The 24,655-nt window shown below is 33.4% G+C and overlaps 1 protein-coding gene across 1 annotated transcript in view; it reads right to left on the bottom strand.

Annotated features, from left to right (window-relative positions):
- Robo1 (roundabout guidance receptor 1) overlaps positions 1 to 24,655 on the bottom strand; it is a 1,050,317-nt gene that overhangs the window by 83,213 nt on the left and 942,449 nt on the right. Inside the window, exon 9 of the mRNA XM_048803857.1 lies at positions 457 to 620. Coding sequence (XP_048659814.1) covers positions 457 to 620 — 164 coding nt within the window. The remainder of the gene's footprint in view (positions 1 to 456; positions 621 to 24,655) is intronic.

Raw genomic sequence — 24,655 nt, 5'->3', positions numbered from 1 at the left:
AAAAAAAAAAAAAAAAAAAAAAAAAAAAAAAAAAAAAAAAGAAATATACAAAAGTTATCAATTATGATTTTTAACTTATTTTCACCTGTGATAATTTTGTTAAAATATTCATAGAATTGAAAATTTGGAACTTAATTTTTTAATTCTAGATATTTGAATACTAGAAATGCTAATTCAATTATGTAGAAAAAGAGTAGTTTTTCTTAATATTTCTGAAGTAGAAATAAAAATAACACTTACATGATACAACGGTGACTTCTATATACCACCCTGTGTACCAAATGGAAGCAGGAAAACACTGCTTTGAGAATTAAGGCATGGAAAATAGCTTGCCTCCTCTCATTCTGAGAGGAACCAGTTTCTGGATTCTCTTAATGGAACAGCTGGATAACTACATCACACATTGGTTTTTCTTCTCATAGAACAGGCCCCCATTTCTACTGATTAAAAACAAACAAACAAACAAACAAAAACAAAACTAGTAAAAGGTTGTACCTGACTCCCTTCTCTCCTCCAAAAAATAGCTGGTTGAGGGTTTCCTGTTGCTTCACACTGAAAAGTCACAGTTCGTCCTAAGGCAACAACCTGGTCACGAGGTTTCACAACAAAATGTGGAGGTTCTAAAGGAGATGAAAAAATTACTTTGACTCAGAAGCATGCAGTTAAGATCCCAACTTTGAGGCAGCTTCCTGATAACCCAAGTGCTGCCTTTATTTTATACAACACATTATGTACACTACTAATAATGGACCAATTTTCACCCGTAATTTTAAGTTAAACTGTTAAGTGCATATTTATAGAATGAAATAGAGTTGTATTATGAAAAGGGTTTTTTTTTTTTTTAATGACTTGACCTCCTAAGATTAACCTTCTAAATGTTAGATAATTCTTGAGCTACATTTTGACCCTTTACATTCAAAGAGTACCTGAAATATGTATGAATAAATATTATCTTTTCTCATTCAGAGGTGCTTAAAGGTGAATGAACTTTAATCATATACACAAGGACCTTCTGATGCAGGCAGGTCCTGAAATTACTTCAATTTAACTCAAAAGCTCCTGAAATGCTACCAGGCAAATTATAATCATTTCAAATCTTCAGTCCAGTTACTTGAATAGAAATGAATTTAAAGCAATAGTGCAGTCAAATGCTTCCTTCATTTACATAGGCAAGGGCATGTTCAAACAGAATATACATGGAAATGAGGGCAAATTTGAAACATCTGCTCATCCTGACATTATAAATACTGCCAGCTTTGTCCAAACTGTTTGATTTATACAGACTTAAATGGCCACTTCATCCAGCGGTAAGTAGAGTGTCAGAAAATTGTGTCAATTACATTGGGCGCAATGGCAGTTGGAAACATTAGGTGTGCTGACCAAGCAATCCTGGCCCAAAAAAAGAAAACAAAAAAAAAAATCTTGTTTTGGGGCTGAGTTTTGAGGATGGAAAAATATGTACTGAATTTAGATTCTTTTACCTATTGTTTACACTTTCCTAATCCAATTCTTATCAGCTGGCTGTCTGACACACCTAATTATTCTTCTCTCTTGTCTCAGTTCAAATTCAAGTGAACAAATGTTTCAAGCCAGACATTTAGCAGTTTATATAGGACAGGATTATTCTAATACACTTTTTAAGGATTTTTCATTATTTCTAAAGTTTTCTTTAAAAGTATTTTCTTTAAAAGTATTTTCAGTTACTTATGTCAGTCATCACTTAAGGTAACTCCCCAAAGTAAATATGAATCAAAAATTATATTCAGATTAGACTGCAAATGTCACCATTCTGCTCACTTCTTTGTTACTAAAAGTTAGTATTCAGTAAGATTCTTTCTCTTGTTGAATATTTTCTAGTCAACTGCAGCAAATGTATAATATATGTATAGTATGTATTATATAATACACTTATAAACTTATGCATTTATAAAAAATAGTTGACATGCCCTTTACTCTGGGTACTTAAATATATGTCATTAAAAAACACTAAAGTCTATTTAATAGGTACGTTATTTATAAATATATTTAAAATATAAAATCCCTTAAAAATGAAATGTAAAATGACTTTTCTGAGATTGTATTATGGCAAAACTGAAGAAAGTAATTAGATCTCCTAACTTCTAGATTAGTGTGCTTTCTTCTATGCTTTCTTTTTTTTTTTTTTTAAAGAAAATTGAGGTTTAGTAGAAATTATACCATTTGACTAGAAAATTATAGGAGACCTGAAAAATCAGGTCAAATGCTTTCAAATGTCCTCTAACTTATAGGGAAGAAAATACAAAGTTAGAAGATACAGTTTAAGTTCAGTTTGGTAATGGTGAAGTTCTAGCTTATAATTTTTTTAAACTGTGATTGTAATTGAGTGGTTTACTCATGAATTTAACAAACACTATCATTACCCAGGTATAATAATAGGCATGTACATCATCCTTTCGGGATTTTCCTCCAGTACAAATCCATACAGGAGCATTTTATTCCTCACTTAAGGGTTGGAATAATTGACACAGAAATCAGACCAAGAAATTGAAAGGACTGAATGGATAATAAACTAAACCTAGACTAGAGTTTGGTGTCTTACAATGAAAGAAAACCAAGTGATTAATCAGATGAGTGGGAGAATATGACTTTCCAATATGAAGGGAATTTGAGTAGGAAAATATAAATGTTCAAACCACTTAGTCAAGCAAAAGCTTCGGGTGGTCTCTTTCCTAAATCTCAGGAGCATGTCTAAGAATGTGTGCCAGAATCTGTGTTTCTTTTATAAAATGCCAGCTCTCTTCAAAACCTCAAAGACTTGGTGGGGAACAAGGCATACAAACCCTCATGCTAACTACATTTATCCTGAAGCGATCCTTCTACACAGGATCTTTGCCTGGAAATGAATTTACTGTATTTTGTAGGCATATTCTCAAGCCAACATCAACAGTGACATCAGCCACAAGACATGTCTCAGAAACAAAGCTTTTAAAAATCCTCTTCAGCCAGCCTCAGTGACACACAGGGTGTTCCAGCTACTTAGCAGGCTGAGGAAGGAGAAATGCCTTGAGACCAGGAGTTCGAGGCCAGCCTGGGCAATGTAGCAAAACCCTGTCTCCAAAAAATAAAAAAATACAAAAATCCTCTACTTGCACATTAGATGTCAGATGTAGCCATATCTCTAAGAAAAAAAAAATTCATGGACTAAATTTGCTTCTATTTATCAATCTATCATGTTTACCAATCTAGACTGAGGCCATTAATCAAATGCATCTACTTGAATTTTATGAGGATATATTGGAGTTTTCTGAAGGATAAAATATTGAAACTTTCTATAATCAAATACGCATAATCATATTGACAATGTCATATATATTCAGTGTTGAAAATTTGAAAAGTTGGACAAAGAGGGAAAAACAGAAAAGCTACTTATAATTCTACCAGGCAAACTGGCTTTAAAATATTTTCCTATAATATCATTTTAATGACTCTACAATAACCAATTTACAAATTATCTTAAATTATTTAACCACTCTTAGACTCTTCTCATTTTCACTTTTAAAGATGGTGTAAGATTAACACCCTTCTCCTAAAGATATTCAAGATCATTTCCTAGAGGCAAAATTACAAAGTCTGAAAATATGCAAAGGTCTAGAGCATATTAAAAAATCGACAGACCCTTAGCCATGCTAGCGAAGAGAAGAAGAGAGAGAACTCAAATTACTAGCATACGGGATGAAAAAGGCAATATCACAACAGACACTTCAGAAATACAGAAGATAATCAAAAACTATTTTGAATCCTTATACTCCAATAAATTAGAAGATAGTGAAGGCATAGATAAATTTCTTAAGTCATATGATCTGCCCAGATTGAGTCAGGAGGATATAGACAACCTAAACAGACCAATATCAATTGAGGAAATAGAAGAAACCATAAAAAGACTACCAACTAAGAAAAGCCCAGGTCCGGATGGGTATACAGCAGAATTTTACAAAACCTTTAAAGAAGAACTAATACCAATACTTTTCAAGCTACTTCAGGAAATAGAAAAGGAGGGAGAACTTCCAAATTCATTCTATGAGGCCAACATCACCCTGATACCTAAACCAGACAAAGACACTTCAAAGAAAGAAAACTACAGACCAATATCTCTAATGAACCTAGATGCAAAAATCCTCAATAAAATTCTGGCGAATCGGATACAAAAACATATCAAAAAAATTGTACACCATGATCAAGTAGGATTCATCCCTGGGATGCAAGGCTGGTTCAATATACGGAAATCAATAAATGTTATTCACCACATCAATAGACTTAAAAATAAGAACCATATGATCATCTCGATAGATGCGGAAAAAGCATTCGACAAAGTACAGCATCCCTTTATGTTCAAAACTCTAGAAAAACTAGGGATAACAGGAACATACCTCAATATTGTAAAAGCAATCTATGCTAAGCCTCAGGCTAGCATCATTCTGAATGGAGAAAAACTGAAGGCATTCCCTCTAAAATCTGGAACAAGACAGGGATGCCCTCTCTCTCCACTTCTGTTCAACATAGTTCTCGAAACACTGGCCAGAGCAATTAGACAGACGAAAGAAATTAAAGGCATCAAAATAGGAAAAGAAGAACTTAAATTATCACTATTTGCAGATGATATGATTCTATACCTAGCAGACCCAAAAGGCTCTACAAAGAAACTATTAGAGCTAATAAATGAATTCAGCAAAGTGGCAGGATATAAAATCAACACGCATAAATCAAAGGCATTCCTGTATATCAGCGACAAATCCTCTGAAATGGAAATGAGGACAACCACTCCATTCACAATATCTTCAAAAAAAATAAAATACTTGGGAATCAACCTAACAAAAGAGGTGAAAGACTTATACAATGAAAACTACAGAACCCTAAAGAGAGAAATAGAAGAAGATCTTAGAAGATGGAAAAATATACCCTGTTCATGGATAGGCAGAACTAACATCATCAAAATGGCGATATTACCAAAAGTTCTCTATAGGTTTAATGCAATGCCAATCAAAATCCCAACGGCATTTCTTGTAGAAATAGAGAAAGCAATCATGAAATTCATATGGAAAAATAAAAGACCCAGAATAGCAAAAACAATGCTAAGCAGGAAGTGTGAATCAGGCGGTATAGCGATACCAGACTTCAAACTATACTACAGAGCAATAGTAACAAAAACAGCATGGTACTGGTACCAAAACAGGCGGGTGGACCAATGGTACAGAATAGAGGACACAGAAACCAATCCACAAAACTACAACTATCTTATATTTGATAAAGGGGCTAAAAGCATGCAATGGAGGAAGGATAGCATCTTCAACAAATGGTGCTGGGAAAACTGGAAATCCATATGCAACAAAATGAAACTGAATCCCTTTCTCTCGCCATGCACAAAAGTTAATTCAAAATGGATCAAGGAGCTTGATATCAAATCAGAGACACGCCGTCTGATAGAAGAAAAAGTTGGCTACGATCTACATACTGTGGGGTCGGGCTCCAAATTCCTCAATAGGACACCCATAGCACAAAAGTTAATAACTAGAATCAACAAATGGGACTTACTCAAACTAAAAAGTTTTTTCTCAGCAAAAGAAACAATAAGAGAGGTAAATAGGGAGCCTACACCCTGGGAACAAATCTTTACTCCTCACACTTCAGATAGAGCCCTAATATCCAGAGTATACAAAGAACTCAAAAAATTAGACAATAAGAGAACAAACAACCCAATCAACAAATGGGCCAAGGACCTGAACAGACACTTCTCAGAGGAGGACATACAGTCAATCAACAAGTACATGAAAAAATGCTCACCATCTCTAGCTGTCAGAGAAATGCAAATCAAAACCACCCTAAGATACCATCTCACTCCAGTAAGATTGGCAGCCATTATGAAGTCAAACAACAACAAGTGCTGGCGAGGATGTGGGGAAAAGGGTACACTTGTACATTGCTGGTGGGACTGCAAATTGGTGCAGCCAATTTGGAAAGCAGTATGGAGATTTCTTGGAAAGCTGGGAATGGAGCCACCATTTGACCCAGCTATTCCCCTTCTTGGTCTATTCCCTAAAGACCTAAAAAGAGCATGCTACAGGGACACTGCTACATCGATGTTCATAGCAGCACAATTCACAATAGCAAGACTGTGGAACCAACCTAGATGCCCTTCAATAGACGAATGGATAAAAAAAATGTGGCATTTATACACAATGGAGTATTACTCTGCATTAAAAAATGACAAAATCATAGAATTTACAGGGAAATGGATGGCATTAGAGCAGATTATGCTAAGTGAAGCTAGCCAATCCCTAAAAAACAAATGCCAAATGTCTTCTTTGATATAAGGAGAGTAACTAAGAACAGAGTAGGGACGAAGAGCAGGAGAAGAAGATTAACATTTAACAGGGATGAGAGGTGGGAGGGAAAGGGAGAGAGAAGGGAAATTGCATGGTAATGGAAGGAGACCCTCAGGGTTATACAGTGGAGGAGGTAGAGAGAGAGGAGGGGAGGGGAGGGGAGAGGTGGGGAGGGAGGAGGGTGGAGGATGGGAAAGGCAGTGGAGCACAACAGACACTAGTATGGCAATTTGTAAATCAATGGATGTGTAACTGATGTGATTCTGCAATCTGTGCATGGGGTGAAGGTGGGAGTTCATAACCCACTTGAATCAAAGTGTCGAATATGATATGTCAAGAAATTTGTAATGTTTTGAACAATCCACAATAAAAAATTAAAAAATAAAAAAAATTAAAAAAAATAGCTCAGTTGTGCTCAGGAATACTTTTAATCAACTGAGATTTTCACTAATAGCACACAAATTGCCTTTTCTCCCAAATTTTACCAACACTGAACATTAACATCATTGCCAACCTCAGAATAGACTTTCCTCTTCATTAGTATTTTTACCTTTGTGAGTTTAAGCATTTGTCTTCACATTACCTTTCTGCCTCTGAGAACAGGACACAGGTATCTCCTCAAGCACTTCCTGATTCAGAGGTGGCTCATGTACTTATTGCTGCTGATTCTCTGGCCCCAGTTCAGAGGGTTCTGCTCTATTTGTTTTGGATATTATGTTCATATGTTTATTTATATTTTATTTCTGATTTCTAAGAACTGTTGGTAAGATAAAACTTTTCATATCAGTTATAAATATCTTTTTTCATTTTGTTAATACTCCTTCTAATCTGTTTAGGCAATATTTTTGTTATTGTATCAATAAAATGATTTGATAATGGTATTGTGTAGTATACCATTACATATGTATAGAATATAATACATTACATAAATATTCAACTCCAATTGCACCCATACTTTAATGCCCTTATTATTTTTATTTTTAATTTTTAGTCCAACTATAATTTTGTATATATGATATCATAAAGAAAGCAATTTTTTTTTCCCAAACAGCCATTGACAGCATCACAATTATTGAGCAGTCCATCCTATCTGCATCAATACGGAATGTCATTTCAGTAATATTTGTGTCAATTTTTAGCTTATAGAATAGTGAGAGAGAACCTTTTAGGGTGACATACCCTTTAGCATACCATATTCATGTAAAATTCTCTAAAAATGGTGTTCTAGAAGCTTACAGAATAAAAGAACCTTCTCCTAATGTAAGTGCTTAGAAACATGAGGACGCTTTATTTATAGAGGGACAAATGTTTATTAAAATAAATTTGATAAACTGTGGATAAACCATGTAGTTATTTCATATAAAATGAAATGAATCTGACACATAAATGAAAATGAATGCAAGAAAGCTTGTAGTGCAAAGGCTATTCACCAACAGAACTTTAATACTATTACTGACTTATAGCTATGAAAACCTAGACATGCATGAATTAATAAATATTTTGAAGGGGGAAAAAACCAAATTATTCTCTAGACATATATTTTGTTTGTTTGTTTAATCTTGTAAGATGTAAATTGAAATAGTACTTAATCAATCAATCCTAGCACTTATCACTTATTTAAGGACAGAAGAAAATAAAGGATGCAGATCATACATGATTTAATAAAGACATAAAGTTAGCAACCCCATTACCTTTACTCTTTGCCAGTTACCCATACTTCCTGCAGACTTTATTCTGTGCAGTCTGTCTTTGTGGCCAATGACAAGTGAAACATGGAGGCTGATTGGTTGAAGGACATGGAAGGGTATGGATGGAAAGGGGAAGAGAAGTTCCAGTCACAGTGACACGGTGATTAGAAGATGACGAATAAAATGTCAACTTACCAGACCCAACTAAAACAAAACAAAAAAAAAGAAAACATGGAATAAATAAAATTAAGGAAACATAAAATGAAACAGAAAAAGTATAAGATTTGACTTAACAATGATCCTTCTATTAATGTAAAATAAAAAACATGTTAATATTTGGATATAATAAGCACACTATGGATGAAAATTTGTTAGCATTTCAAGTGTAATTATGAATAATTTTAGAAAAATAGAAACAAATCTTCAAACCTTTACTATGATTAAATGGCAGAACTACGATTGATGGTAACCATGAAATTATAAAACATTTTTCAATGACTCTACATTTTGCTACCAGATGACAGGTTAGATAACTATATGTGTAATGGATTTAAAAACACTATAAAACTTAGCCACTAAGGCTATACAGAGATCAAAATTGACCATCTTTTAAAGATAAGGAATGTTAAAACCCATAACTCCATCAACAGATTAGTTTTTAAAAGATTCATGCTACCAATAATATTCCATTCAGATCATGCTTTCACATGTGAATAAACATACAAATCATCAGACAATCTGGTTAAAATACAGATTATGGTTACATGGGTCAGGGGTGTGGCCTGAGTTTCTAACACGGAAAAGATGCTATTGGTCCATGATTATAAGTCAATCAGGAAAGATATTTAAAAATGTTTCACTTAAATTTTTGCATATTGTAGATGAGAAGATCTATAGAAAAAATGTGAGTAAATTACAAGATCAGAAAAAACTTTTATAACCTTAGATATATGTCAAAATCACCTTACTTAATTTTAGTGCTGAAACATTGGGCATTTTAATATAGAAAGCTCAAATTATATATGTTCAAACTAATGCAAAACAATTCTTTTATTTTAAAAATACATATAATTACTGTTAAATGCAGTACTTTTCCATAATAGTAGAGTCAAAACCCACACTACATTTACTTCAAATAAATAACTCTCATATCTGCTAGTAACTCAAAATTAATTAGACTTACTATATATTCCTGTAGTTTAAATAAAAAAATGAAGGGCTTATGCTGTGAAATTGTAGACTTATAAAACAGAGGCAAGGTTCTCTGTTATATATTTGCTATATATGCACATATGCCATAAAATGGCAGATATGGCAAATACATGCAAAATGTTAAGGTAAATCAAAAACACATTTTAAATCACACATTCCAAGAATAAAAATGAGTGAAATAATTTCTCTTTATTTTTTATTCTAAAGTAAAAATTTAGCATAATTTTCACTCATTCAATTAGAAAAAAGTTTTTTAAAATCTTATTACTCAGGCTTAACATTTATTTTATCACTAGCTTTCATAACTAGACTCAAAACCATAGAGGAGGTAGGCATTTTCACATTTCATAATACTTTAACAATAGTATCTGTTAAATGACAGGAAGAAACATTTAATACAAGAGTATCTTATGAACTGTCAAAATAAAGTTTTTCTTTGAATCAACAAAAATTGTGAAATTATTTTTGGCTTAATTGGTGAAAATAAGTTTGATCCCATTATACTAATGTAGTTAAGTCAGAAGACTAGAAAAAATAATTCCTAATTTTTTTTTACCTATTTTTGTAATTTAAAATTCCTTAAATATTTAAAAAATATATGATATAGGAAAAAACAAGATAATCACTGGAAAGCAGCAACTTTAAAACTTTTAATATATCTCTTTCCTTATGTAGAGTTTTTAACTACAATTGGGTCACAGCATTAGAATAATTTTATTAATTAAAATCCAATATAAGAAATTCAGACTATTACATTTGCATATCATATCAATGACAACTTTTAGTCTGTTAAGAATCTTAAAAGTTAGGTAAGCACATCCTTTAACATAGAAGCTTCTTAAACATCAGAGATTGTTGAGAAGACTATCTTGAATGATCATTTAAGCTTTTAACAACCAAGATTATCAGGAAATGATGTTTCCTGTCTCAATGAAAACCTGTCTGCTCACAGATTAACATCCCTTTGCAACTGTGCCAGCTTCAGTAAACAAATAAAAGCCAATAAATCCTCCACATAAAATCCCTTTACTCACCGGAAGGAAATTTTCATCCCTCACTTCTGTCCTAAAGACCACATTATATAAACTTACTTAATTTTTTTTTCACCTATTTCCCCTGTATCTACATTTCTCCTAGGGTCAGGTAAAAAGATTCTCTTTTCATACAGAGAACAGGAACACTTCTATAAAATGGTCAGTGCCCATTATTGTCCAGTTGATTATATCAGAAAGACACAGGAAAAAGGAGAGTGGCTTGGAATCTGCTTATCTGTAATCCTAACTCTGAAGTTCTGGGTTCATGGGGGACCTCAACTCCCACCCTTAGGCTAGCTCCCCTCCACTGTCCTTTCCACTTTAAAGGTTCAGAGCACATCTAACCTGTTCCCTTCACTCTAACAAAGAGGAAAAGCTTGTCTGTCTCTACTTCTAATAAAACAATAAAACTATAAAATGCTGGTACTGGAAGAGTCCTTAGAACTTAAAGAGTCTAACCCTCATTCTTTCTGCATGAGAAGACAGAGAACCTCAATTGTTAAATAACTTTCTCAAGTTCACAGATGGTTAATTAAGCCAAGACTGGCTTCCAGGTCTCTGGACTAAATCATGTCTCTGTACAAATTCTCCTACTGACTTATCAGTTAGTAGAGAGCCACATGCAATAGGACACAGAATAGATTTGATTTTACACTTAAACTTTTAAGAGCTGTTTAACCTAATACTTACTACATACACATATGAAATATGTTTTTAAAGAATTCCTCATGATATAAAAAAACTTTGAGAATAGTTAGCTGAAGTCTTTAAAAGCCTGGAAAGCTAAGAAGTGATAATGCAGACTTAAAGCTGCTTGAAATGTTTGCCCTTTTGCAATGAAAAGTAATGCAATCTTTTAAGGGTAAACCAATTTTCACCCTTCCATCACTTGTAATCATTATAAATTGAATAAAATAGTTATCACTTTTAGAATATGAGAAAAAAATTATGTTTTGGCAAAAATACTTTGTAAAGTGAATACATAAATAGGCAGGTAAAATACCTTTAAAAAGTGAATATATATTTTTAATTTTTTTTAGTTGTAGATGAACACAATACCTTTATTTTATTGATTATTTTTATGTGGTGCTGAGCATCAAACCCATAAACCCAGTGCCTCACATGTGTTAGGCAAGCATTCTACCACTAAGCTACAACCCCAGCTGTGAATATACATTCTTAAAAAGAGTAAAATTTACTGTTTTTTTTCTTAATCTAGCAACAATGTGCAGTATCTACAGTGATAGCTCTAAATTTTCTTAGTTTAGAAGAGAATTTAGAAGGGGTGAAGGATTAGAAAATTTGCCATGAGGCTGAATTTAAATAAAAATATACTGTTTTCACCTACATTCCTCTTTTTTGGTGGGGAAGGAAGAGGGAGTAAAGCAAAGCCTGAAATATGTGTTATGCATAAATTCACATCATGCATATAAGGTATAACATTGTAAAATTCTATAGTACCTTTTGAGTCTAAAAAGGAAAAACAATAACTGTGTAAAGTATTGGAAGATATATAAATATTATTATATAATTAAATAATAGTTTTTTTTTAAACTGTTTAAAAAATTTGGGAGAATTTAGCATCCTTCTCCCACTGGTCAGTCTCTCTTTCTCTCTCTCTCTCTCTCTCTCTCTCTCTCACACACACACACACACACACACACACATACACAGAATAAAAAGATGCTCTAAGATTCTCTTCCTTTTTTGAATGTAGTATCAAAAGCCTCTTTATTATTTAATTATTTTGAGATATTCTATAATCTAAGAGTATATACTTTCAGACAATAATCTTTGAATAGACAAGCTAGGAAAAAATACAAGGAAGGGTTGGGAGGGGGAAAGAGAAGCAAGGAGATTAGGGAGGCAGAGAAGATGCCTCATATTCCTTCCATCTGCTTGTCATATTCAGGAGGCATGAGTCCAAAAGATGATAAATGTTTGAAAATAAATTATACAAGAGTTGGAGGAAAGACTTTTCGGGTCTGAAGAAAAGAAGTCAGCTCCATAGATCCTTCAGAAGTCTCCAGATTAGGTTTAATAAACAGAGAAAGCAGCCAATTTTGACAAACACTTAGGCCAGAAGAAAAGATAATGGGCCTAAATAATAGCAAGAACATCCTAGGCAAAGTGTAGAAAAGAAGCAGTTAACAATAAAGGTCAGTGAACCACGAACTGGTTGCCAACTGTGATGTCTCTAGAGGTCTTTAAAATGGGATTTATTTCCATTTGGCCAACTTGGTTTAAATATAACCCTGTCTGGCAAAGGGAAGTTGAATCTTAAAGTGCTTTCAGTGCTAGTGTCTTAAGAATGTGGTCATTCAGAGGGAAAGCAGGGCAACTGATACCTCCCTCTGCCCTGGTAGCTTCCTTTCTGATTACAAATATTAAACTGCATATTCTACAAGGAAAAAAGTCCTCAAGAACATTCTTTTCAGATAATGTCATCTTAAATTGAAGAAGTACTTTACAGATGTGGATCCTATGATAAATTCAGGACACATCAGAAAATTCCAAGTAAATGAAATATTTGCATCAATGATGACACTATTATGATTAAGATTTTGGTATTTTCACAATGAGATTTTAATATTTGAGGCATATTGGCAAACGTATTTGAATCTGTCCTTATGAATTAAATATAGAAATTCTTCACTGTTAGCAATAAGTCAGAAGTCTATCAGAGGTCTTGGCTCTAAAATAATAAAACTAGGCTACATTCCTAGTATGATTCAATGGAAGATTCAGTTAATCAAATTTATCTGTGATAAGAGCAATCCTACTAATCAATAGAGAACAGCATTTTTGTTGAATTGGCTATTAATGAAATAAACTTGACTCAGAAATTCTTCTGCTAGTTAATACATACTAGTTTTTCACCATCAGTAGCTAATTTCTAACAAGTCTTTAACACGATGTGATTTTTTTCCCATTTAATCTATAGTGTTTTTTTGAATAGCAGGGCTCAATTAACAAATATGACAGACTAGTACTGTAAATACCACATTCCACGAGAATATGAATGGATGTAAGGTAGTGAGTTACAAGACTTTTTTGGAAGAAAAACTTTGTTAAACAGAGGAACACTTAAATTTTCAAGTGGTGAAACGATCTACATTTGTACTGAGAAAACCCAGTCACTGGGATGATGGAAAAATGATATGCACAGGAACTCATGAATGATAACATCTCTAACAATTAAAACTCTTAGGATACTTTAATACAAGGTATGATTTCTTTGGGAGTGAAAAGATTGAGTTTAACATAAAAGCCTGTCATTATGTCTTTCAATTTTTCAGACATAAAAATAGAGAGAATAAAAGGGCATTTTTAGAATATATTTAATAGATACATAAAATGCTATGAACTTTTCGCCTCCACTCAAATATCTAATGCTATTCTGTAGCTCATAGTTCTAGAGACAATTTTGGCTGTCACAACTGAAGTGGAGAGGAAGTGGGAGAGGCCGGCCAGTAGCTCTACCTCAAGTGGACAGAAGTCAGGGATTCTAATAAATATCCCACAATACACAAAATAACCCATCACCACCACCACAAATAATACCCTAGCTCAAAATTAGAAAAATGCAAGTCATTAGTTATTAGAAAAATGCAAGTCATTAGTTAAGATGAGTAACTAATAGCTGAGAAACCTTGCTGGAGGTTATTGAAAGAGTTTAAATAAGAATTGTCCAGAATATGTACTAACAAACACTTCCAATTTATATAAAAGTACCCTTAACAATGCCTGATATGTCACAGGAACTCAGAAAAGATGAATAACACTCTTCTTCCTTTCCTTCCTCTTCTAAAAATACCCACACTTTCCCAAAAAGCACAGTTGTTAAATGGTTCTATTTATTTATTTGTCCATTAAAGAATCCAAGAATCAAAAGAAACTATCCAGCCATCTATGACAATGTGCATATCACCTGACATGGATCTCAGGGTCATCATTTTAATGATAACATTCCCTAAGTCAGCCTTTAGAAAGCATCACATCAGAATGCTTTCTTTTCCATCCTCCCTGAAAGATATACTTAATTACCAATGGTCATTGCTTTTATTTTGTAACTACTTGTGATTTTAACCACCTGTTTCTGGATACCAAACCCTGGCAAAGCTATCAAATGACACTCATCTTAACTAATGACTTGCATTTTTCTAATCTAATCTCACATTGCAACCAGAGGGATTAAAACAAAACAAGGCAAAACAAAACTAAACTGATCATAGAACTTATGTGCTTAAAATCCTTCAATATCATCCAGTGCTCTTAAAACAGAGAGCTAAATCTTTAACATGGTCTTGTGCATTATGCTCCCTGTCTTCTCAAACCATCCCCCACCCCCTCCCTCATTTCCTCAACCTGGCCTCATAAACATTCTTTTGGATCTTAAGTACACCATGCTCCATCTTACCTCCAGTTCTATGCCTCAAAATCTCTCCCTTCCCCTATTTAATTCCTACTCACCCTTCAGATCTTAGCTCAAAATCCAATGTTTTTTTTCAAGAAATAATCAGGTCTTCTATCCTTCATAAATTTCATACATGTTCTAACTCTCAGTTTAACAAGAAGAAGCTATCAATGTTAGCTGTATGTCAGACCAAAATATTAGAAATTCTCTTAGCAAAGAAATTCAATATCCCAAATGTGCAAAGGTTGGAAAGTGAAGATTCAGGGGCTTTCTTAAAGCTGCTCATCAGGTAAGAAAAGAATTGGAAATTCAAGTATCTCCAGCTTTTAAAAATCTCGCTTTTCTTATTACACTGCCATTTTTTTTCAAGATTTAAACCTTACTTTAATGTAATTTTTGTTCTACTTTTTTTTCCCTCCAAATCAGTAATAAGTAATATGAATGTATGATGTGCATAGTAATACATTAAATAAACACATACATAATGATTCCACTTATATAGACATATTTCATATGTACAAAAAAATTGGGAGAAGAAATAACTCATGTTATATTTTATTTTCTCTTAGCAACAATGTCAAAAAAGCCAATTCCATCTTCAACATGTGATGTGATATAATCATTTAGGACAATCACTATAAACTTTCAGAATATATAGTCAAGAAATTAAGAATTAGAATTCAAGTATCTCCAGCTTTTAAAATCCTTGTTTTTCACTGCACATTTAAAATATGCAGTCAAGAAATTAAGTATGCATGATTTAAGTTGACTATTTAATATAAAGACACCTGGGAACTAATTTTTCTCATTTGTAAGGTAATTCCAAAGTAAATGATTTGTAGACTACCATCCATGAAAGTTTCAAAAATCCAGCACAGGATTCATAATTTCACATTTATTCCCAAGATATGTAAATAAAGCCAAAATTTTCATTTCTATCTAGCGATTATGTACATGTTTTAGAGTAAAAAGCCTAAAAATGCGCCTCCTCTCTTTAACTAATAACCTAAAAAGTACAGTTGGAAATGACTACCATACACTAAGTTAACTTTTTAAAAGCACCTTTGTAAAATGGCCCATCTATCAGCTTTAATTGTGCAGTGCTCTAAATTCTCTCCTAATAACATCGACCACACAAAATAAATGTCCTAAAGCTAACATTAACAACCATTTATGGATTTTCCTATCCTCATAAATCTGTTATAAAGCAATTATTCAGCTATATTTTGTCTTATACCTATTTTAGTATTTTCTGCAGGTGTGTTTATTTTGGCACATTATTTATCAAGTCATGAGAATTATAGTTTAAAAGCAAATTAAAGTGCTCATGGTATTTTAATCAGTTTTTGCAAACTTTGGGTATGATATTTCAAAATGTTCATTTTCAATCTATGCAGAATCCTCTTAAAATAAAAATAATTACTTCATATTTTTAAATTATTGAAATAAAGCTCAAAGGACACCAGATGCTAACATAATTCTAAAGTTTAGTTATTTTAATGATGACCTGATGTTTGGAATATGCTGAAAGATTTATTAAATCTACAAAAAATGAATGCAGTTAAAAATTATTTTTAATACTGCATAAATTTGTTGGAAAATAAAATCATGCCAAATAAATAATAAAATAGTTAATACATATGGATGAATAAAAATCCAATTTTCAATCATTTTATGTATAGAATTATCCAGGGTTTTCCATAACAAAAAGGCATCCTTAATATACTCTATATTATTCTCTTTATGATTATTGTCATTTAAATAACAAATAATTTCTATTACTTGATGTCTGAACAATTTCAGATAAAATACAGCAAGATGAAATTAATTTAGGTTTATTTCTTTTACATTCAGCGATAAACAATTTCACATAATAATTCCATGTTTTAAAATTATGTGAGCTTGTTAGCAGAGAATCTAACATTTTAAAACAGTTATCTGTAAATGACTAGGGCAAAAATGTAATTTATTTCTCTGAATATCATTCTCAGGCCAAGTGATTCAGATTTTATAGATCCACACAACTCAATTACATATTTCCATGTTGACACCTTTATTTGATAATGTTGGCTGCTAAAGATGGTTGCTCAGTTATACATGTATATAACTGCCTCACAAGAAATCCCAATCCACTGTTATACAGAAGAATAAATCACAGTGAAGCTGAGACCATAATGAAAGGCCCGTGATGTACTATTTACTAGTGTGGTGCTGTGTAATTACTTGTCACCGAATTATCTCATGTATCAATTATTTCTTCTACCTGACTGCTCTTCTTATTTCTTCAAATATTTGCCCGGCACATACATTAAGAGAATGTTTCGAATTTTCTGTAGTAAGATCACCTGGTGAATGCTTTTTCTTTTGATTAATTTTTACAATTTATATCAGTGCATTTGAAATAACTGAAAGTAATCCAAAACCTTTATATGAGTGAAAGAAATCTAAAAGGATATCACATCTTTAGTGATCATTTTGGTGGAAATTTTAAGTTATAAGAGCACAAGAAGTTCTTTACTACTGGAAAAAAAAATATGGCAAGTTATCACACGTCAAAATGATACTGGGAATCAATCAAACCAAATACAAAAAAGAAAACACAAAAACCAGCAGGAGTGAAGCTCTGCCTCCTATTTACACTACTGGATCAGAACAGTTACGGAGGGAGCTATTCTCACAAATTATTCTCTTGTTAAATTCTGTGGTAGGACTTCATTAAACCTCTTGGCTGATGGCATTTTACTTTCTTTCAGTCTGCTCACAAAGAACTCAGCTGGAAATACTGAAACTTGAAAAGTTTCTATCACATATTGAGTTTTTTGTTTTTTTTTGCGGGGGGGGGTGTTTCTTTTTACAATCACAAACCTTTTTTCCTCATTCCCCCCTCTAAATTTCAGTTGAATTTTTCCAATCATCAGCTGAACTACGAAACAACCATGAGAAGAAAATAAAGGGCACAATAAAAGCATAAAATAAAGGGCACAATAAAAGCATTTTGAATTTGACTCTAGAATTCAGCATTAAGGGGAGCAATATATACAGGAGGAAGTAAGTATAGATATGTAATTACATGCATAATGTATGTATGCATGTAACTATCTTATATTCTCCACCCCATGAAGCACCTTGCCTTTCCTGGTTATTGTCATCTGTCATGAAGAACCATCTCCTAAAAGATTCAGTTTGCTTATCTTGGCAGAGTCTGACAAAAGTATCACACACATAATCAAGGTTCTTAAAAGCATCAAGTGAAGCTTTGGAGGTCTCGTAATATGTATTTCTTCAAAATGTTGATGAACTCATGGTTTTGTAACCAGAATCATGGATTAGAGTAAACCTCATTGAACCTGCAAAAGGCCCCTTGACACTATGAGTTTTGGCTTTGACTCAAATAACCAGGTTAATGGTCAGAAACTATGCACCATTACACTTTTCTCAAATCAGCAAGTTAAGGAAATGGTTCCAGCAAATGATTTAAACGAAGTATCCATCATTTTATTCCTTTTTATACCTAGATATCATATGAACTCCAAAATGTCATGTGACTCTTGTATAAAGATCTCATGTGCTGATAGAAAGTCAAACATGGTGAACTCTATTTATGGAAAGCACAAATTCACAAAATAAGCCTTCTTTTCCTGAGTTTGTTTGTTTGTTTGTTTGTTCGAGGTGTGTGTGATGCTGGGGATTGAACCCAGGGCCTTGTGTATGTGAGGTAAGCACTCTACCAACTGAGCTATATCCCAGCCCCCAGAGTTTATTTTTTTAATGCAAGTTTTTAAAAAGTTCATCCTGTACTACTGACAGTAAAGTCTACATGAAAGCTATAATGTTTTACATTTATTTAAATACTTAAAATTTTTACTTTAATTTTACTTAAAATTTTAAATTTTACATTCTAAAATAATTATCTAATAGGTCCATAAAAAGTCACATGTGCATATGATAATTTCTATTATGTAACATTAATATGTATATTGATCATTTTCAAAGTTATTATTTTACACGTTAGAAAATTATCAAATTCAGAGATGCAAATTTATTTTAAGGAATTATGCCTGCTGATTCATTTCAAGACTAAATTATAAAGTAGTTATAGCTGGGCACCATCTACCCAAATTCAGTGGTCCCTCTGTAAATGTAGGGAATTGGTTCTAGGAACCTTGTGGATACCAAAATCCTCATATTCTTAAGTCTTTTATACAAATGGTGGACTATTTGCATATGATATATGAATGTCTTCCCCTGTACTTTAAATCAGTTCTAGATTATTTATAATACCTAATATTATGTAAATGTTATGTTAATAATTGTTATAATATATTGTTGGGAATAAAGAAAAATAGTTGGTATGCATTCAGTACAGATGAATTTCTCTTTTTGAACTTGCTTATATGGAAGGATGACTATATATATATATATATATATATATATATATATATATATATTATTTTTAACAAGAGAAAACCATCCAAATTTATTTAATATGAGAAAAGCATACAAATTTATTTAATATAAGTTTCATATGACACACATCCATTTAGAAATGAAGATCCAAAGAAAGAGGAAACACTGTGTATTTTTTTTAAACGGTACTAGAAATGGAATCCAGTGCCTTGCTCATGCTAGGTGAACACTCTACTATTGAGCTACACTCTGAGGCTGGTCAGAGAGTTTGTTGATGGCCTGTGTCATGGGAGAACATGATGAGAGACCTTCCTGCTTCCATTTTTTTTTTTTTCAAATGCCAACATGCCATATTTGGGGGTAGAATGGAATGACTATATTTTTAACTTCAGTTCACTCAATTGTTCTAATATTTGTATTATTTTTATGGAGTGAGGTGTGAAATATTTCAATATTATTCATTTTGTCAGGAAATTCAGCATCATCAAACATATCCAGAGGGTTAATAATTATGTTAACTGTCTGAAAGAATCATGTAAATTGTGGATCTGTTTAATTAAAAAAAGTAAATATATGATTTGGTTCTCAAATATATATTAGATTCATAGAATTAATACAAAAAAGGAATTTTAACTAAATGCAGATTTCTTATCTTATATATCACTTGTCCAGTTTTGCTAAAGTGAACTAGAAAAGACAACTGACATTTTTGAACCACAGTCACAGATATTCTGTTATAATTTGTTGAAAATTATTTATTGTGTCTCTGTAAAAATTTAGGTAGATGTATAAAAAACTCAAACTTTAATTATTTTACACAGCTAGTTGTAGGCAGCAAGAACAAAGGCAGATACAGTAAGATTCTGACACACACAACACACATCACTGAAATGACAATTAAAGTGCCTCGCATGATGTACTAAGCATTGCATGTTTGTCATTTCATCGTCTGCTATCTATGAGAAACATTTTTACTCCAACTAGTTTTCTTTTTGTTACTGGAGATGGAACACTGGGGCACTCAACGACTGAGTCACATCCCCAGCCCTTTTTTGTATTTTATTTAGAGACAGGGTCTCCCTGAGCTGCTTAGGATCTTGCTGCTAAGTTGCTGAGGCTAGCTTTGAACTCGCAATCCTCCTGTCTCAGCCTCCTGAAACACCATTTTACAGGTAGCCTGTTTCCAGAAGAGATTACTGTTTGAAACAGCACATTAGACAAAGAAGTTCTTCCCTCACCAACGTGGGAAGGCATCATCTAATCCAATGAAAGTCTGAATGGGAAAAGAACAAGTGGAGGAAGGACAAATTTTCTCTCTGACCTGGAGGTGGGACATCCATCCTCCCCTGCCCTCAATCATCAGAATTCTAGGTTCTCAGATCTGTGGACTTGGACTGAATTGCACCTCCTGCTTTCCTGGTTCTCCAGCTTGCTGTGGGACTTTTCAGCACTGCTGATCATGTGAGCCCATTCTCTTAATTAACCTTTTTATATATCCTACTGGTTCTATTTCTCTAAAAGAGATGCCTCTGAGATAGTAGAAAGCAATGAGACTAAGAAGGCAAAGGAAACCAAAGTGCGCCCCTAAGAAGCTCATATTCAAGCAGGGTGAAGAGAAATGCAGTAAGGGCAGTTATAGCATCCAGAGGGTCTATGAATGTGCGCTGGGATGGACAATGTCTAAAAAGTTTCCTGGAGAATGTTGATCTTCTCTGAGTCCAAGGAAAGTGTAATTAGCAAGTACAGGTGGTTCAGGCAGGGTTTGGGGCATTTTAGACCAAGGAGGCAACATAACAAAAAGAACTAAGTTACAGGGTAGTACATGTGTGAAACAAAATAGAAAATATAGTGTATTAGATTGAAGGGAGAAGTGAGAGAGGAGGCTAGCACCAGTACATATTGTGGATCTTATATATAGAGAGGGAACCATGACCAAGTTTTATGGAAGGAACTACTATAACTAGATTGTGTTTTAGACAGATGCGTCTGTTATGGACAATAGATACAGCAAGATAAAAGCTAGTTGGTTAGAGGTTAGCACTTTACAGACAGATGAGGAAGATGTGAATAGGTGGAATGGTAAGAAGGGGAGAGAGCTAGTAAGAGCTCATAAATAGTGAAAAGCCAAAAGAAGTGGGACTCTGTGGCAATTAGGAGTAGGACATGGGAAAAGCAGGAGAGTAAAGGATGACTCCCCTCCTCACACTGTCTGCTGGATATGTCTCTGCAGGCTGCACTACTGACAACCAAAATGGAGGTTTTGCAAAATTTAGCTTTGAATGTCTAGTCTGATCTTATCTTCACTGCATCACTACTACACTCTATGAATTATACTTACAGCCTGGTTTAGAAGGGACTTAACATACACACCTCTGACAGTTGCTTCTTGTTTTACTGAAAGCTATAATTACTCTTCAATTCCTAGTTCATTGGGATACTTAACAGGGGTCAATCATAAACTGTGGCACCCAAAATATTTCAGCAAAGCTCCCTGTTTGAAGCATGTAGTTCACTACTAGCAAGGAAAGAAGCTCGAGGAAACATCCCATTAGTAGCAATTAAGTCAGCCAAAAGACAGCCCAGGTCTTTTTTCTGCCTTTGTGTCTCCCTCATTTCATGTCAATCTCATACTTTAAGGCTCAGCCTTCCAGCAGCTGTCACTGGCTAATCAATCCTAATGAGCAAGTGCTTTGCTCATTCATTATATGCTTGGCATAAATACTTATGGGAAGCATAAGACAAAATAGCAATTCTACAGAGTAGAACAGAATGCACGTCCTTTTGATGACTCATTTTAACATTCTTACCGTAGGTCAACAATAAATTTAAAGAGTTAACAATATAATTCAAACCATATTTAATAGTTTAAAAACAGGTGATGAAATTGAGAGAATGGAGTAATTTCACATCAAGGGAATAAAAATTGGCAAGCACTATTTAGAGAAGGGCTGAGATTTCACAGAAATCCCATCCATCTGATCACAGAGCATGAACCGGCTTGGCAATGTTTGGCACTTGACTTTTCTTTCTTTCTTTCTTTCTTTTTTTTTTTTAAACACAGCTTGCAGAAAGGACAGAAAAATAACCATTCCTTGACCTTCAAAGAATAACTGGTTCCTGTGAGAAGTCTAGTGAGGAGTGTAGTGGGGTGTGAACGGAGATCTAAATGTATGGCTTCCTGTGTCTAGTGGCCCAGGATTCAGGCCTCCAGGGAAACAGGAGGACTAAATGTCTTTTAGTTCCTTTTGTAAGAGAGATGAACAAAAATGGGATTAGATTTTCCTAATGGTCCAACTCAGGGAGATAAAAGGTGATTGCCTAGGAAATGGCTGGTGGGTGGAAGTCGGGTTCAGTTCAGTTTCCTGTGACGGATGGGACATGGCGATGAGAACATGATCATTCTGGTGATAGAGTCACAAATTCACTTTGGGAATAAAATTGTGACAGTAATAAGAGCCGCTTTATCTGTGAAGCTGCAAAGAGAGTGGAAAGATTAATAACGCCATCTAGTTTGCCCTTTTTAAGAAATGAGTTGCTGAAGCAAAGACTCATAAGGAATGTTTGAGGCTGAGGATAAAATTGGAAATGGGAGAAACTCAAAGTTGAAACTCTGTGTGGCTTTCTCTGCTATATTTCTTTGGGGATAGCACTTCCCAGAAAAGAAGTGATTTAAAAAGCCATCCATAGGATTGCTATTATGAGTAAATAATTTGTAAATTTTATGGGGTTTGTTATTAGTAATAATAAACAGAATAATGTTTCTTCCTTTATTTTTTGAAGTATTTTGAGATTGTATTCTCTATCCTTTTCCTCAAATCTACCTTTAAGAAAAGAAAAAAAGCACTCACTTTTTAAATTAACCATGAATGGATCCTGAAATAGCAAACTAATTTGACTATCCTGATTCCAAGAAGAAACTTGAGGCCCACATGACAAGCATCTAATAAAGAACTAATGGGTTTAGATTAAGACAGTAAAATAATATAAAACAAACCTGCAACCGGACTCAAACACCAATGGGAAGCATAAATTTTAGCAGGTTCAATGACACAATGTTTAAAACCTTGGCAGGGTGCCTCTATGCATCTATTTTGTTCTGGTTAGATTTTTATGTTTTATAGGTATGTCACAACCTATAAAATTGTCATAAATACCACAATAAATATCTTTTTCCTTAAAACATGGGGGCTATTAGGCAATACGAAACACTAGTTCAAAAAATAAGTCATTCCTACCAAGCCAGCATTCCTAACACTTGTCCATTTGTGACACCAGAATTCAAATATAACAATATAACAAATTAAAAATTGTGGTGGGATATGTCTATAAAAAGTTACCTCATTTTGTTTGTAAATTTTAGGTTCATAAAAAGAATGCTTGAGGGTGTGCAAGATGTTATACATCTGAGAGGAAAACAGTTGCAGACAAACATTAAATATAAATAAAATAACTGATGGTTAAGTGATGGCTTACATTTATAGGCAGTCAATATTTGATAAGTCTAACAAATGAGTAAGCATAAACATTTCTGGTGTAATTAGTCCAAAATGGCATTTTCTTTTTCTTTTCTCTTTTTGTTTGTTTGGTACTGAACCCAAGGGTGCTATTCCACTGACCTACATACCCAGCCCTTTTATTTTTGAAATTTGGAAACAGTCTCTTGCTAAGTAGTTGCCCATGTTGGTCTCAAACTTTGGATCCTTATTGCCTCAGCTCCCCAGTAGCTGGGATTACAGGCATGCAACACTGTGCCCAACTATTCCACTGTGCTTATTTGTTGTGTAATGAAGGTTATTCTTCTTCAATAGGTCAAATTACTCTAGACCTTTGAGTTTCATTCTGATAATGAGATTCAGAGACATACCAAAATTGATATGCAGGTTAAAGGCACTGGGATATTTTCATTGGCTAAATATTTTCAGAGGCCAGGGGAAATATATCTTTACTCTGAAACTACCTAGTATCACCAAATTTTATTACAATTTGCCAATTTTCAAAGTAAAATAAAAATCTTTCATATTAAATAGTCAATATTTTGATTTGTTTCAGGTATTTGATTTGAGTTTAGTACTTTGCTCTGTGCGAAGAAGTAACCCAGACACTGATGTGCTACTAAGAGAGTATGATCTCATATTGCTCCCATGTGTTGGAGTGGTTAATTGAAGTTTCCAAATGGCTATGAAGATGAGTAATCCATTTTTTAAGATAGTTTCTCATGGATAATCTTCTTACTAGTCTCTGAATCATAAGAAAATGCACCTGTTTTATAGGAAGATAGATTGAGGGTTTGAAAACCTTAGAAATTGGAAAACAAGAGATAATGAAATACAACTGAGGTCAAATGATTTCTGCTGAATGTTTCCCCACAACAATAATATACCACTGCACATAAAATGTAATTTTTAAATGATCTCTATTCCCAGATAGCCATAATTTTCATCATTGAGTTATTTTGTAAAACTTTAATGAGTCTACACTATTTTAACAAAACTAGCAAAATCCAGCATATTTACTACAAAAGTCAATATTGACTTTTAA

Source organism: Marmota marmota, unplaced genomic scaffold (assembly GCF_001458135.2).
Source record: "Marmota marmota marmota unplaced genomic scaffold, marMar, whole genome shotgun sequence".
Taxonomy (NCBI): Eukaryota; Metazoa; Chordata; class Mammalia; order Rodentia; family Sciuridae; genus Marmota; species Marmota marmota.
This window is presented reverse-complemented; position numbering and strand designations above follow the sequence as displayed.